This window comes from Seriola aureovittata, chromosome 18, assembly GCF_021018895.1.
Source record: "Seriola aureovittata isolate HTS-2021-v1 ecotype China chromosome 18, ASM2101889v1, whole genome shotgun sequence".
In the NCBI taxonomy this organism is placed as follows: domain Eukaryota; kingdom Metazoa; phylum Chordata; class Actinopteri; order Carangiformes; family Carangidae; genus Seriola; species Seriola aureovittata.
This window is the reverse complement of record NC_079381.1, coordinates 13,898,273-13,912,707: the sequence shown is the minus strand read 5'-3', so window position 1 is coordinate 13,912,707 and position 14,435 is coordinate 13,898,273. Positions and strand designations below refer to the sequence as shown.

The following is a 14,435-nucleotide window of genomic DNA, read 5'->3' as shown; positions in this document are numbered from 1 at the left end:
TATTACAACTGTGAGAGGAGAACAGGTGGTGTGTTCACTGAAGGAGGGTATCTGTGGCTATCACAGAATATTACCCACAAGAAAAGATGCTTTCAGGAGAAAAGAAAGCAGCACTGACCATCAGAGATGCTGGACTCCTGGAACATGGTTTCAAAGGCTTGGTGCGTTTCAGCAAAAGAGGGACGTTCTGAAGGATTCCACCTCCAACCTGACAGGAAGACAAAACAAGAATAAAAAAACGTCCTTCTAATAGAGAAGAGTGCCTGTAATCATATTCTGGATAGATGTGTTTCGCTACTCACAGGCCCTCATGAGCTCATAGACCTTCTCGGGGCAGCCCTCTGGTCGGTCCATACGGTAGTCTTTCTCCAGCAGCTCGTAGACCTGGGACAGGTCAATGCCGGGGTATGGAGACATGCCGTAGGTGGCGATCTCCCACAGCAGCACACCGAATGCTGGAGGCGCAAAACAAAAAGATGTTCAGAACTCAATCTATTGAATGTAAAGTCATGGTAGGAATATGTGCGATATGAAAATGAATACATGGTTTTCCCCTTTTTGAAAAAGAATGAAAGAAATTAGTTGTTCAATCAGGAACATAAGGAATACATTTTAGTTCCACTGAAACAAAATCAAACTTACCCCAGACGTCAGACTTAATAGAGAACTTGTTGTAGGCCAGACTCTCTGGAGCGGTCCACTTGATGGGGAACTTGGCTCCGGCGTGAGCAGTGTAGGTGTCTCCTGTCATTAACCTGCTCAGACCAAAGTCCGCAACCTTCACCAGGTGGTTCTCACCGACCAGACAGTTACGGGCAGCTAGGTCCCTGCAGGATGTGTTACAAAGAGGAGTATGACAGATGAACAGGAGGCAAAAGTGAAATCCTGACTTTCTACCATCAAAAATAGACAGTAAAATAATCTAGAAAATGCATGAGCTGATTTGAACACAGATCCTTTTGTAAGAAAAATAATATCAGCAAAAATATCAGTCTTGTTACAACATTCACTGAAGTGTTGGATTTCTACAGATGTTTTGTGTGGAGCAGAGTCACAAGCTGAGTCTTGTCAGGTTTAAAAATTAAAATGCAGTTTGGCAAATATGAGAGACATAAATCATCTTGTTGCCTCTAAAGGACCCTGTTAAACGTGCCAGAACAAACTAGCAACGTTACAACATCGACTTTTCTGAGATAAAAGTCTGTCCTCCTGTGAGAGCAGATGGTGGAGAGAGAAAGAGGAGAGCTGCTCAGAGAAAAATTTGTTTTCTCTGGTATTCACACAACTCTGACTGAGGACTCAGTTTTATTCCAAAAAGGAATTGGAAGATTTTTACACCCACCTGTGTATAAAGTTTTTTTTCTCCAGGTACTCCATGGCAGAGGAGATCTGCGTGGCCATGTGAAGCAGCACCACAGCGTTGACCTCCTCTCTGTTGCACTCTCTCAGGTAGTCTAGCAGGTTACCGTGGGTCATGAACTCTGTGATGATGTAGAACGGTGGCTCCCGTGTGCACACACCTGCGATGGAAACAAGTTTGCAAAAGAAAGGAATCGTTATTGACAAAATATTTTCTGGATGTTGCTTTCATCTGCAAATCTGGTTACAGCTTTTATACAGAAGAAACCCTGAAAAAATACACTTTACCTGGATTATACTGGAACTGTTTAACATGCAAACATAAGGACATCTGCATAACAAACTATCTTAACCCTAAAGAAATTCTCTGTTAATTAAATAGAGGATGAGATGTTAGAAAATAAGCAATATTTTTATTATTATCCTATCCTATTCCTGTCAGCCAGATTTAAGTCTATCCACATAGACAAAGAGCTTTTAAAAACAGTTTACATACCCAACAGTTGTACCAGGTTGGGGTGTTTGATCTCTTTCATAACAGCGGCCTCCTTAAGAAACTCCTCCACCTCCATCGTATCCTCCTGGGCACAGTTGTTGGCAAAAAAAAAAGTCAGCAAATCCGTAGACTGGTTGCAGTTACATCCATATATCACCAGATGGTAGCATTATTCAGCCAAAATAAAGATTTATAGCCGATACAGTGTAAATATTTGACAACAGTAGGTGACGAAAAGTTATTGAAATCCATCCTTTCCTCATACAGTCAAACACATAAGATTAAAAGCAGAAATAAATCCGATTTCCTTTTTCTTTTCTTACCTTTAGTGTCTTGACTGCCACAGTGAGGTTGTACTTCTTCCAAACACCCTCGTACACCTCCCCGTACTGGCCCCCTCCCAGCTTGTGCTTCATGGTAATGTCAGTGCGCTCCATCTCCCACTTATCGTAGTTGGGAGAAACTCCGTAGATGGTGGGCTTGTTGCGCTTCGGCGCCGGGTAGTGCAGCGTGGTGATGAGGCCGTCGGCCACCGTGGAATGGTGGTGCACCAGCTCCGCCAGTGTGTTGAAACGGCTTTCTGACGAGACGTACAGCTGGGGGGGGGGGGACAAGAGGTTCTTTATGTGAGTCCATGTACATGAGAAGTCAGTTCATCTTGGGATATTGACATAATTTATAACCAACTGTTATAACACTAATTTATGCATTCCAACAAAATACAAGATGAAATTATGTCAACTATGGTAACATAGGTAGGTAGGTACTATTCAACTAACTATGTCAACCACTGTCTACTTATTTTCCAAAATAAGACATACAAGTTAAAAGTAACTTTTCATTACATTTACATCACAAACAGTACGTGGTATTATATCCAGCATTAACTGAAAAACCATCAAAAACAGACCATGAAATAATCCATTAAAGTCATAGTCATACAGAGAGGTCTCAGGCGAGTCACGAAACCCACAAGGCATTTGTCAAGAAGCTGGTGGAAGGGAGGATATTGGTCAGGGCTCAGTGGACACAGTCTTTTTCATTGTCCAAGTCTTACATAACACTAAAAATGATTTGCTCTACAATCTGCACTTTGCATTGCTTTACTGTTGAACGGGCTCTTTGCGCAAGTTGAAGGCATGTGGAGGAAAAAATGAAAAAGAACAACCTTGACTGTGGTGAAAAGACCTTTGAGATCTAAAGAGGATTTAATGGTCAGTTGGCTGCTCTCCTGGCTCAAACCATGACCATTTACGAAGAGGAAAAAAAAAGAAAGAAAAAAAAATCAGTTTTTCTTACAAACAAACTTTAGCTATTCAGTGAGCGTGAGACAAAGCTGCAGCTTGGGGGAGTGCTGAGGTAATCTCAAATTATTGGAGAAGCCTATCATTCCAGACTCTTGAGTTGTAACTCAGTAGGAGAACGGAAAACAATATGAGATGGGGAACCAAGTGTGTGTGTGTGTGTGCACTGTCGCTGTCTGTATCTGTGTTCATCCATTTGTTGTGTGTGTGTATGTGTGTGTGTGTGTGTGTGTGTGTGTGTGTGTGTGTGTGTGTGTGTGTGTGTGTGTGTGTGTGTGTGTGTGTGTGTGTGTGTGTGTGTGTGTGCATACTTGGCTGCAACTGTCTGTGCTAATGCATGTCTTAGCATGGGCGTCAGTGTCTGGCCCGGCCTTGCGTCTGCTGGCCATTATGAGCAGCACAGTGGAGGTTAGAGGCATTCTTGTCATAGCTAGCGTTCCTGGAGCTAGCTCACCTCGCTGCATCACAGACAGGAGGGTGACCCAGCCAAAATGGCAGCGGCTTCTTGACTGACATAGCAATTTGGGGGAATCCCACACCAAGATATTCAGCAAGAGTGAAATATGGCCTACACTAATCTATCATGACCATCGGGATGTGATACCCTGCACATTATTTAAAAGCTCTTAATCTAAATGTGTTCCAGATCACCTGCCATCTTTACCCAACCTGAAGCTCTTCATGCTGATGATTTCAAGTAATTCATCATGCAAAACTTCATTACATTTTGAAGCATTTTTAGGGAAAATAACAAAATAAAAATCATAATGTCAAATTCTGTCTTTGTGTTGGAGGTCTGTGAATGATGGAAACCTGTGCCCCAGTCAGCTTTAAGAGAGAATACAACACTGCGCTGATCTGCTCTTGCAGGCATGTGTCACTTTTTCAGTGTTTGATACTTATTTTTTGCTATTCTTTGAATGACTGTATCTGAAAACTATCTTTACTGTAAATGAGCTACAGAAGATACAAAACAATTTAGAAGCTTTGGGCACATGCTGTAAGCGATGTCCTGCCTTTATGACACAAGCAAAAAACCACAAAACCACATGATGGAGTTTAGCCATTAGATTCATTTAGACTCCAACATGTGTGAAACACAGTGTCGTAAAAGTATTGAACTCAGTTCCCTCAGAAAAGACCTTCAAAAGCATTTCCATTTTTGTTTTTCTTTCTAAGATAGTTACATTAGTTACAGCTTTTTTTTGATGTGGTTGCCAGTAGATGTTGGTAGATGTTACACATTTATAACCTACAAGTGAGATCGGTGCAGCAGTAAAATGTGCATGCAGAAGGTTACTAGGCAAATGTCAATTTTAGCAAAAACTTAAATGGATGTAAATTACTTAATCACTTTTTTAAATTGATTAATGTATCCACCAATTTTCTGAAACATATCTGTGTCCAGATCATGTTAATTGATTCAATAGATTACTAGGATTTATTGTTATATACTGCTGGGAAGTACTGACAAAAATGTGATATAGATGCCAAAGAAATTCATGTGCTAAAATAATTGTCTTACTGTCCCTACAGATTTTCTGCCACTGTTTGACCGGCATGACCATGGAAACTGTATGAAATTGCTTTCTACGTCCTTAAAAGTCTTAAATGTAATTTGGTGAATACTGAAGAAACCCTGGTAAAAGTATTTCAAAAGACATTTATGAGTTTGTGTTGGGGTCACTTTGACAAAAAGTCACCAGTATTTTTTCAGATGTTTCTGCTATTTGATGGGTAGAAACCATTCCTGTTGTCTATATGCAGTGTATGTCTGTGTTTGCACCGATGCCTACCTTGCCGTCAGACGCAGTGTTAATCCTATAATGGTAGACTCTCCCCTCGTACCGCAGAGAAATGGACCTCTGGCCGGGGCTGCTCTCACTCTCGCGAACCAGAAAGCTCCCATTGATGCCCGAGCTGAGCAGGTACTCTGCAGCGTTGCGTGATACAGGTCCATGGTACCAGCTGTGCTTCTCCAGGCTGTTGACTGGTGTGATATAGTTGGACGGCACCCAACCCTGGCCGTTCTTGGTCTGTGCCTCGCACCACTCGCCATTGTGGTTGTAACCCAGCACACGCAGCTTCTCTCCTAGTCAACACGTGAGATCAAAATGAATTAAAAAAATATCCAGGCTAATTGTGGCTAAAGTACCTGGTTGGCTGCATACACATACTTTAATATTATTTCTAATGGTTACAGCGCATTCCTGCTGATTTTGAAAAGAATATTTCCACAGCTGGGGCTGTTATAAAGCTTCCATATTCTTTGAGTAACAGGCTACCATAACATGGACACTGTACAAGAGCTGAACTCAGCATGTTTTGAGTCAGACATGCAGGAATCCACTGTATCTAATGTCATCTTTCCTAAGAACAGGAACTCGGGGGCTTTTCTTTTCCACTGGTCATTTGGTGACCTAAACTCAGGAAATTGTTTTCTTTCCTTTTAGTTTGGACTGGATACAACAAAAAATAGACTTAAATGATGCATCTAAATTAAATAAATAAAACTTTAAATTCAAATATTCATGTAATCCATGTTTTTTTGACAATAAAGACCCAAAGTAAAATGAGCCATTCATGTGCAATGGACCATCTTAGAATGAAATGAAAACTAATGTTGTACAGGACATTTTCTTGTTTATTCCGGTGCATATGTTCTCTCCTTCCTTCCTCTGTTTGTCTGTGCGATCCATCTGTGGTATTGTTTTACAGTCGGTTCAGTGGAAAAAACAAAACAAAAAAAAAAAACCCACGGGTGAGACCATCGTCAGGAAGTGAGAGTCAGACGGGGATGAAGACAGAGAGGGAACGAGACAGGATGGGAAACAAATAAGCAGATTCCCAGTAAGATTCATAACCTTAAATGTTCTCCCGAAGTGCGTGTGACTTTACATGTCATTGCCAACATCCACTGATAGTGACAGTTATCAAAACTTTTTGGGGATTACTGTCATATTTGCTCAACCATACCGTTAAACCCTGTTGCAAAATAGTCTGAATAATTCCTGGTTGAACTCAAGAACTACTCTATAGAAATATATCAGAATGAATGGCATTATTTTTTCTCTTTTCCTCACCTTTGGTAATGCTGAGTGTGTTGTCACCACTGGCAACGAAATCATAGAGTGCCACAAACAGGTTGGGGTCATTCTCGCTGGGTCCAGCCAACAGGTTCTCTTTCGAGTTCCACCGGGCCGCTTCTGTCAGACCCTGACCCTCAAAGTCTGGTCTTTGGAGAGCTTCTGAAAAAAAGAAAGAGACAATCACAAAATCACAAAATCAGAACACGTGTAGGTGACGAGAATATGAGAGAAAACATCAAACAATGGACAACAAACAATTTCTGAAGGGAGACTGAGGGAGATCTGTAGGCGTGTGTTTGGTATGCAGCGACATTGTGAGGCCATTTTCCCATACAGCTTCACACATGTTGAATGATTCAGCAACAATGTCAACCCTCAGCCTCTCCATGTGTCATTTATATTGTTCTGCATCCCCTTCTGCAGGTCATCAGCTGTGATCCCACTGTGTCATTAGAGTAATAAACCTGATCATGTGACTTGCCATGTCCCAGCTGTCTCTACAACTTTTCATTTCCTGGATTATCCTTGCCTCGTTTTCATTTCTTAAATGCCTAGACATCTACCACACATCAGACCTTCAGAATGCATCCCAGCATGAATCTTTACTGAAAGTGTAAAATGGCTGTGCTTGCACTCACATGCATTGAGTTCAGAGAGCTTTAATTCATAGTTATGTTAATTACAGACACAGCAGTAAAACTAATGGCTAAATTATAAAATGTGAGAAGTGGAAAGAATGAGGAGAAAAGATAAAGACAGTGTTTAAGAAGGAAAGAGAGAGAGAAAAGGAGAGTGAAGTGATGAGAGAACTTTTAACCATTCAGTTTGGCCTAAACATGAGCTCGACTGCGTGGTTTGCTCAGCTGTTGTCACACGTTTGAGGCATCTTCCATTTCAATCCCCACATGTATATATATTTATTTATATTTACATATATATATTTAATTGATGTGACAAAAAAATTCATTGCGAATGGGAAACACAACCAGAGTCTAAAAAAAGTGAGGTGAAACTTAATTTTCCAATTCTCCACAATTATATTATGACTGGAAAAATTAGGGGCTAGCTGCTGAGTATTACTGGCCAGGCATAGCGATGCATATTCAAACATTAAATGCTAAAAACAGCATTGGGCCATTACATTCCTTTGACTGCTTTGCATTTTGTCCAAATTATGGCATATGTATGTATTAGTCCTTTTAGGAAACTAGGCAAAATGCCCTGTTCAAAAGTTGCTTCAACAGCAAAACACAGCCAGACAGACAAATAACTGAAAGAGACATCCTGTGACCTGTGGAGTCTGGGGATCTGCTAACACTGGACAACAAATACTCACTTGCAAACAACTGTAAAACTACTGACAAAAGAAAAACACAATCCAAAAACATTTACTTTTCTTTGTGCAGAAGTGACAATTGAAGTAAGAATGAATTTGCAGTTGCAATTATGAATTTTTCCTGATATAAATAACAAAATTAACACATCCTATGACAAAATATAGACTGGGCCTAGGAAGTAAACTATTCCCCAACATAAATGAATCATTCAACCAGGAACAGTGGTCTGTGGGAAAGTTTTTGCTTCAGAGGATAAGGTTAGTGTGATTTATAAAATTGGAAAAAAAAACAAATTTTGGCTTGTCCTAAAGGCTAAAATGACAATGTACTTGATTATTACCCCTATTGGCAATTAAAGAGCAAACTTTTGTTATCCATGGACACGACGCAACACTGACTGGCTGTGATCTTTGTAGGTGTGTGTGTGTGTATATATATAATTAAAATTCCCTGGTAACAGTGGAGAATCCAGCGAGAGATGAGGTTTCACTCAGAGCATCCTCCTGCTGTCACAAACAATGAGTTTCAACCTTCATAAAAAAGGTATTTATTCCTAAAACAGAATGCCCAAATTGGAGCTAAAATGTCCCACTGATATATTGAGTTTCACAGCTCATTACATTTGCAAAGATTATAAGCTTTTGCTGAGGATAGCTCAGTAGCATACAAAAGCAGACCTTTACCAACATGACTGAAAACCAGCTGTCAATGACAGTTTTGAATGAGTGCATTATATCAAGGCCATTGGTGCCACAGGCAGGAAAAATGTGACCAAATTTAAGCATTTCCCACTCCACTAGACACAAACAAGAGGTACAGGCTATCTATTACATCATCTCTGTCAACTGAAAACCACATATCTCTTCTGTTTTCTTCTACCTCTTAAGCTCATAAAACCTACTGAATTCACGTGATTATGTCAGAAACACGTGTCACTGTCAAGGCTGCTTTTGTGAAAAGCTGACATTTTGGTTTACAAGCTTTTCATCATATACCAGAAAGCACTGGAGCAAAATCAACCCCCGGCCACAGATCTTCAATGTGCCTTTGCAAGAAATAAGACGTGAGATCACCTGATGTATCATGACAGACATATTTTGCCTGTAGAAGATGCTCTAAGGTCTGTCTAGTCTGAAGAAGACCGAGATGTAAAAGCAGCCAGAATTATCAAGAACCTTGACTTTGGGGGGAAAGGACAATGTGTACTAAGTGATAAAGACACAGCTGGTGGAAACAAAGCAGAGGGCTGATTGAGCATGTACAGAAGAGTCACATGCACCCTCTCAAGATGATTTTGATTGTTGTCAAATACAGAGCTGTGAGCAACTACCACTGTAGTACAACCACAAGCTTTGAAAGTGTTTGTGCCAACCCCAGATGAAGGGGCCTAAGCGTTCAAACCATAAATTACTTAAACTAGTATAAGCCCAAAGAAGTAAACAGAACATATGTGGCCCACAGCCAGTCACATGACACTGTTGACAAGTTGCAGGCATCAATGTATTTATTAGTGGCTGGTGAAAGCGTCCTCTGCCAAGCTAGGTTCGCCAGCCTTAACACAGTGAGACAATCAAAGCCAAATACTGTGCTTCCTTTAGGTCACAAACCTGCCTGTGAGAACATGCCAGATTTGATTTTGTCCGTAGCACACTGCCCAGCTCAAACTCTCATATTTATGTGTGCTCCAAGCCTAAGAAGAGAGACAGACCTGTTGCATTTTGGAGCTACAACCAGGGGTGCTTCACACAGTTGGCAAAGATATAGGCATCTGTGCCTCATGCAAAAATAAAGAGAGACTGTAGTCCCACATTCACATGGTTAAGAAAAACAGCACAACATGCCACTCTTCATTAGGTACTAGATCTAAGCCTGAGAATGTAGCCATGTAACAAGATCAGTTTTATAAGATATCTGTTTGAAATCAGAAAGACAAGCCAATAATATTCAATTCAATGGCATCTCATGATGTGTGACAAGGTTTTGCGTCATCTTCTTGTGCTAATTTAGCCAGTTTCACAGAAAAAAAAAAACTTTGACTTGTTTGCATCCTGTCTTGAAATTGCAGTTCAGATTCCTTAAACATATGATGGTAAAATTCATGGTTCAAGATAAATACTGGTGAGAAACTCATAGCACCTTATGGTAAAAAAATTTAAACTATCTGTTTAAGTGCTATACAATCATTTAATCCTTGTCTGACATAGAACGAAAACTTGTCAAGCACCCTCAGTCATTTCTTCATAATTACTAAGCCCAATTTTAAATTGAAAAAGATTACAATTTTCCCAATATAAAATCATATAAATGAGTCAAAAATTGTAAACATGGTTTCAACAAAGCTAGTATTGGTTTACATTGCGCACAGGCTTAATATATGTCCACAATCACATTTGTGAATAAATGGCAAGAAAAATAGCAGCCAAAGATTTCCACTTCAGTGTATCCCTAGGTTACATAAGGAAGAGTAGTATGTTCCCAGTGAATATTTTAGATAGAGAAAAATACAAATAACTATGGATCAAGTCAAAAACACAGCTGTGTTTTGTCAGATTTGGGCTAAAGCTGAGGAGAGAGATTGAGCAAGATATAAAAGAACACTGATACTCAAGACCCAGACCTGAAAGCAAGCTAGACATACCATATGTCCAGAGTTTGGCCTGGTCATAAAGTGTGTGGGGAGCACATTTGAGCAGTCCATACCACACATGTCCACTTTACGGGCCACAAATACCACAGCTCTTTGTGAGAGGGTGACAGCACACTGACACATGGGCCAAAAACCACACAGTCAGAGAGAGAGGAAAAGAAAAGTCATATGAAAAAGGAAACTCAGGAGGTAAGTGAGAAAGAATCAGAAAGAATGAGAAAGACCTTTATCGAACTGCAGTTCTCCAGAGTGGGTGCAGTGGGAGAAATTACACCATGTCCTGGATGCATCACTGAGAAGACACTCAAAATGATTAAATATGTTCGGAACTTGCACAAAATTCATAGCTATGACTGCACCAAAACTGACACAGTGATGCAACACAGGACAGAAAATTCTTCAAAAACCAGACTACTTAAAAAGAAAAAAAAAAAGAAAACATCATGTCTGGTTTCACTTGGTGCTGGTGCTCATGAACAAGAGAGCCCTGCTAGATTTGATTCCAGTCATTTTAAATGAGCTCATTTACACCTTGGATGAAAGGCAAATGTGGGCCCAACAGAAACCAGCAGCGAATCGTAAATCTACACAACAGTGTGGCGTGCACTTCCATGAAGTCAGCCCTTGTCCCAAACCACATATTTCTCAGGGTTGAGAGAGGGAAAACCTCTAGCTTACATATTTCTCTTGCATCACCTGTCGTCACCTGAGTGGGAGGTGGTGGAGAACAAGGCGATCTGATTCCGATCTTGTGATATGGTTCTACCCGCTGTGGGAGATATTATTTTAATGAGAGGATGATCAGATCAGAGCCCTATAGAGGTGGAAACAAGGTGCATGTGAAAACAAGGCAACTTAACATCACATAACTAGAATAACTAGAAGATGTCATACCATTTTCAAATAGCATTTTCCTGCTATTAAGCTTATAGATTTTTATTCTAAAATCTTACTAGTTGGAGCCAATGAAAATAATAAGGCCTCCAGCTCTAGTGGAGTATTTCAGGGCAGAAAATTAAGTGTGGAGTGGGACATCATCTCTGCATGAGATTTGCTATGCCCTGTACCATATGGTCTGAAAATTAGAGACTCTTTATAACTGTCATCCACTTCAGTGGAGAGCGTACCACGACCATTATCTCTATTAAATCATTTGGTTGCACAATCTTTGGAACACATAAGACTTCACTGAGTTTTCCATTACGATTAAATTGCTGTGTTGATTATGTACAATGTGCCCTGGATTTCTTTGAATTACCCTCATGTTTCATACATCATGGGCAAATCAATTACACACTTTATCTGTGACCAGAACAGTCTAATTAAAAGTCATGGAAAATAAGTTCTCTACAAAGAAACATGAAATTAATATATCTACATCTATATCTATCTTCTATGTTCATTATGGAAGCAGTACACAAGTATTAGAACATGGCAGAGAACTGAAAAGGAGAGTGCAGACTGAGATTAGATCCCCTCTCCTCATAAACAAGAGTTAAGTGGGACACAGCCAGGAGTCAGATTTCCTTGTATTCTCTTCTCCGTCTCTTTTTCCACTTCTTTCCTCTGCAGCTAGCCAGTGTGTCTGGCCTCCCTCGCCCTCCCCTGTGCTTACTCTCCTCTTTCTCCTCCCCATTCTTCAGTTTCCACAGTCCAAAAATCATTGTTCAGACTTAACTTGCTACTTCATCTTCTATCCTTCTTCCTTTGTCTCTTAAACCCCAGAATTCCCTTTCCTGTCTGACATTTCTACTTTGATTTTTGTTTACATTTTCCCAAAGTAAACTGTAAAGTCACAGCCAATGCTTAAGAGAAAATATTATAACCGTCAATAAATATTCTTACCTTCCAGGTAACAGCTGGAGGAGGACGAGAGGCCTTTCTTAGATTTACACCCCACCAATTTCAGGCATATCTCCAACATTTTCATTTGTTTTCTTTCCCTTCCCGCTTGAAAATTTTGTTGCTTGTTCAAATCAGACGTCCCTCGAACGTTTCCCCTCTACATGTGTCCAACGGAAGAAAAATTCAAACACAAGAAAAAAACCGGAGAAGAGGAGAAACAGCACCAAGCCAAAATAGGTGATGAAATATGCTAGCTTTCTTTTCCTCTGTCCTTTCAGCTGCTGTAAATCCTCTTCTTCTCCTTGCTCCTTTCTGAAACAAAAAGCAGAGTCCACTGTCCGGCAAAGTCTACCAACTTTCTCTTCTGAGCGTCTCCATGTTTTTTTTCCCCCTCTTTGGCTTTTGGGCTTTTGGTTAGCTCCACTTCTGTAAGGCACAACAGCTATCCAAAAGCATGGGTCTGGTCCAAAAGCTTGCTAGACTTATAGATGTGTCAGTTGAGTGGGCAGAAGGGCAGTCTGAGCGGTGCCATTCCTCTCTCCTGTCCCCTGTGTGAGTGTGTATCTGAGGCACAGGGACTACTCGTGCTACAGCTGCCAACAAAGGGCCTCTTTCAGGCTCAGCCTGCTGCACTCAATGACATCAGCTGAGCCGTCCCACCTCCAGCAGCAAACACACAATGAGAGGGAGAGACCGCTACCACACACACACGCACACGAGCATTCACCAAGAAGAATACAAACAACAGCACACCAGCACCCAAACTTCATGCCAACACTTGACATGAAAACTCCAGAGGTCTTATTTAAATCTTTGATTGAAGTTAAGATTCAGTATGGAACTGAAACAGTTCTCCTCTGCTTCTGTTGGAGTCATGAGATGATTACAAGAAGCCCCTCCCCCAACTTTTTAACCCCCCTTCCCCCCTCTCTCTGTCTTTCTGCCCCTCTCTCTCCTTCTCAGCCATGCTTTTTCCCTCTCTCCAGTCTGAAATGTTTACAGGTTAAAGAATCACTTCTGGAAACAGGCCTGGGTTGTTAAAGACATAGCTGAAACTCTCAATCATTGGCAGCTAAGAGGGACCAAAGTATAACCTTCACCAGTCCTCTCTGGACTTTACACAAGGCTCATTTGCCACAAGCTATTTCAAATGGGAATGAAGTAAGCAATATATTTTAATTTATCAAAATGAGAGTGTTTATTTTTTGATCATTAGAGAAACATGTCTAACCATGTGATTTTAGATAGCAGCAGTGGGTTGGCCTTATCTGTAGGGAACAAATAATCCTTGGCAGCAGGAAAGTACTCGTGTGACATATTATAACTTCATATCTATTTCTTCTGTCTTTTATCTGCTATCTCCAAGTGTGGTGACATACAACTTAGTCAGAAGGTGGGTCATAGCTTTGAACTAAATCCACTGAAAGCAAACCCATTGAAAAGTTTGAAATTAAGACAAAAGCAATAAGGACAGTCGTGTAACTATTAATGAAGTTATAAATGTCTCTGTGTCTGAATAGATTGTGAAACAAAGCGAAATTCAGGCATTATAAAAGCATCTATTTTACTTTAATACTGGCACTCTGAGGTCCTTTCTTCTCCCGTTCTTTCTTATGGGACAACACAAATCCAAATTGTGTATTTCTTTAACTTAATTAAATTATAGTAGGCCATCTACTGGGAGTGAAGAACACCCATACACCTAATGCAATTCAAAACAATAGCCATGCAACAAAAGCTTAATCTGTGGACCTCATGTTTTTATTGTCAGAGAGCTTATGAAATCCTTTAATAATTCATGAGGTGTGCTCTCTGTTTTACTGCCGGATATACTTGTGCGTTTCTATTATTTTGTCCATTCGTTATATATGTATATATAGATAGATAAATAAAAGGGGATTCTCGATCATCATTACACTCAAGACTGAAACCAGAATAGACCGAGGGCAGCTGTAATCTACTGACTCTGTCTGGCAAATATTTCTCGATTTAAATGACAAACATCCTAGTCTGTGTGTACATGTTTGACTTCAGAGATAAGAGGTCCAGTCAAGTGGGTAATTACATTCTGGTGGGAGGCTGGCTTGATGACACCATGCAAATAACATGAGTGCCAACCCAGTTTACTGGCTGACCAATTCATTGGAATTTACGGTCAGGGAGCAAAAGCACTGACGACAAATATGATCCATCCAGAAAAGTACACAAGGTACAGTGGCTTTTACAGTTTTTAGCTTTAGTTCTCAAACAAAGAGTGAAAGCAGACACATCTGAATCTTTATCTATGTCTGTAGCTCCTGGTGTGCAATAGAATTAATTCTGAAAGTGAAAATGCAATAATTTCTCCATTCCATTTAT

General features: G+C 40.3%; 1 protein-coding gene across 4 annotated transcripts in view; it reads right to left on the bottom strand.

The window, feature by feature from the left end:
* Positions 1 to 14,435, bottom strand: part of abl1 (c-abl oncogene 1, non-receptor tyrosine kinase) — a 33,280-nt gene that overhangs the window by 4,151 nt on the left and 14,694 nt on the right. For 2 of the 4 annotated variants that reach the window (XM_056402932.1, XM_056402933.1), the window contains exons 3-10: positions 6,243 to 6,407; positions 4,956 to 5,251; positions 2,179 to 2,451; positions 1,856 to 1,940; positions 1,343 to 1,520; positions 643 to 827; positions 303 to 455; positions 119 to 208 (exon numbers count right to left, since the gene is read on the bottom strand). In XM_056402932.1, coding sequence (XP_056258907.1) covers positions 119 to 208; positions 303 to 455; positions 643 to 827; positions 1,343 to 1,520; positions 1,856 to 1,940; positions 2,179 to 2,451; positions 4,956 to 5,251; positions 6,243 to 6,407 — 1,425 coding nt within the window. Of the gene's footprint in view, positions 1 to 118; positions 209 to 302; positions 456 to 642; positions 828 to 1,342; positions 1,521 to 1,855; positions 1,941 to 2,178; positions 2,452 to 4,955; positions 5,252 to 6,242; positions 6,408 to 12,077; positions 12,903 to 14,435 lie in introns of those variants that run through there. The other 2 variants (XM_056402935.1, XM_056402934.1) reach the window with 2 other exon arrangements.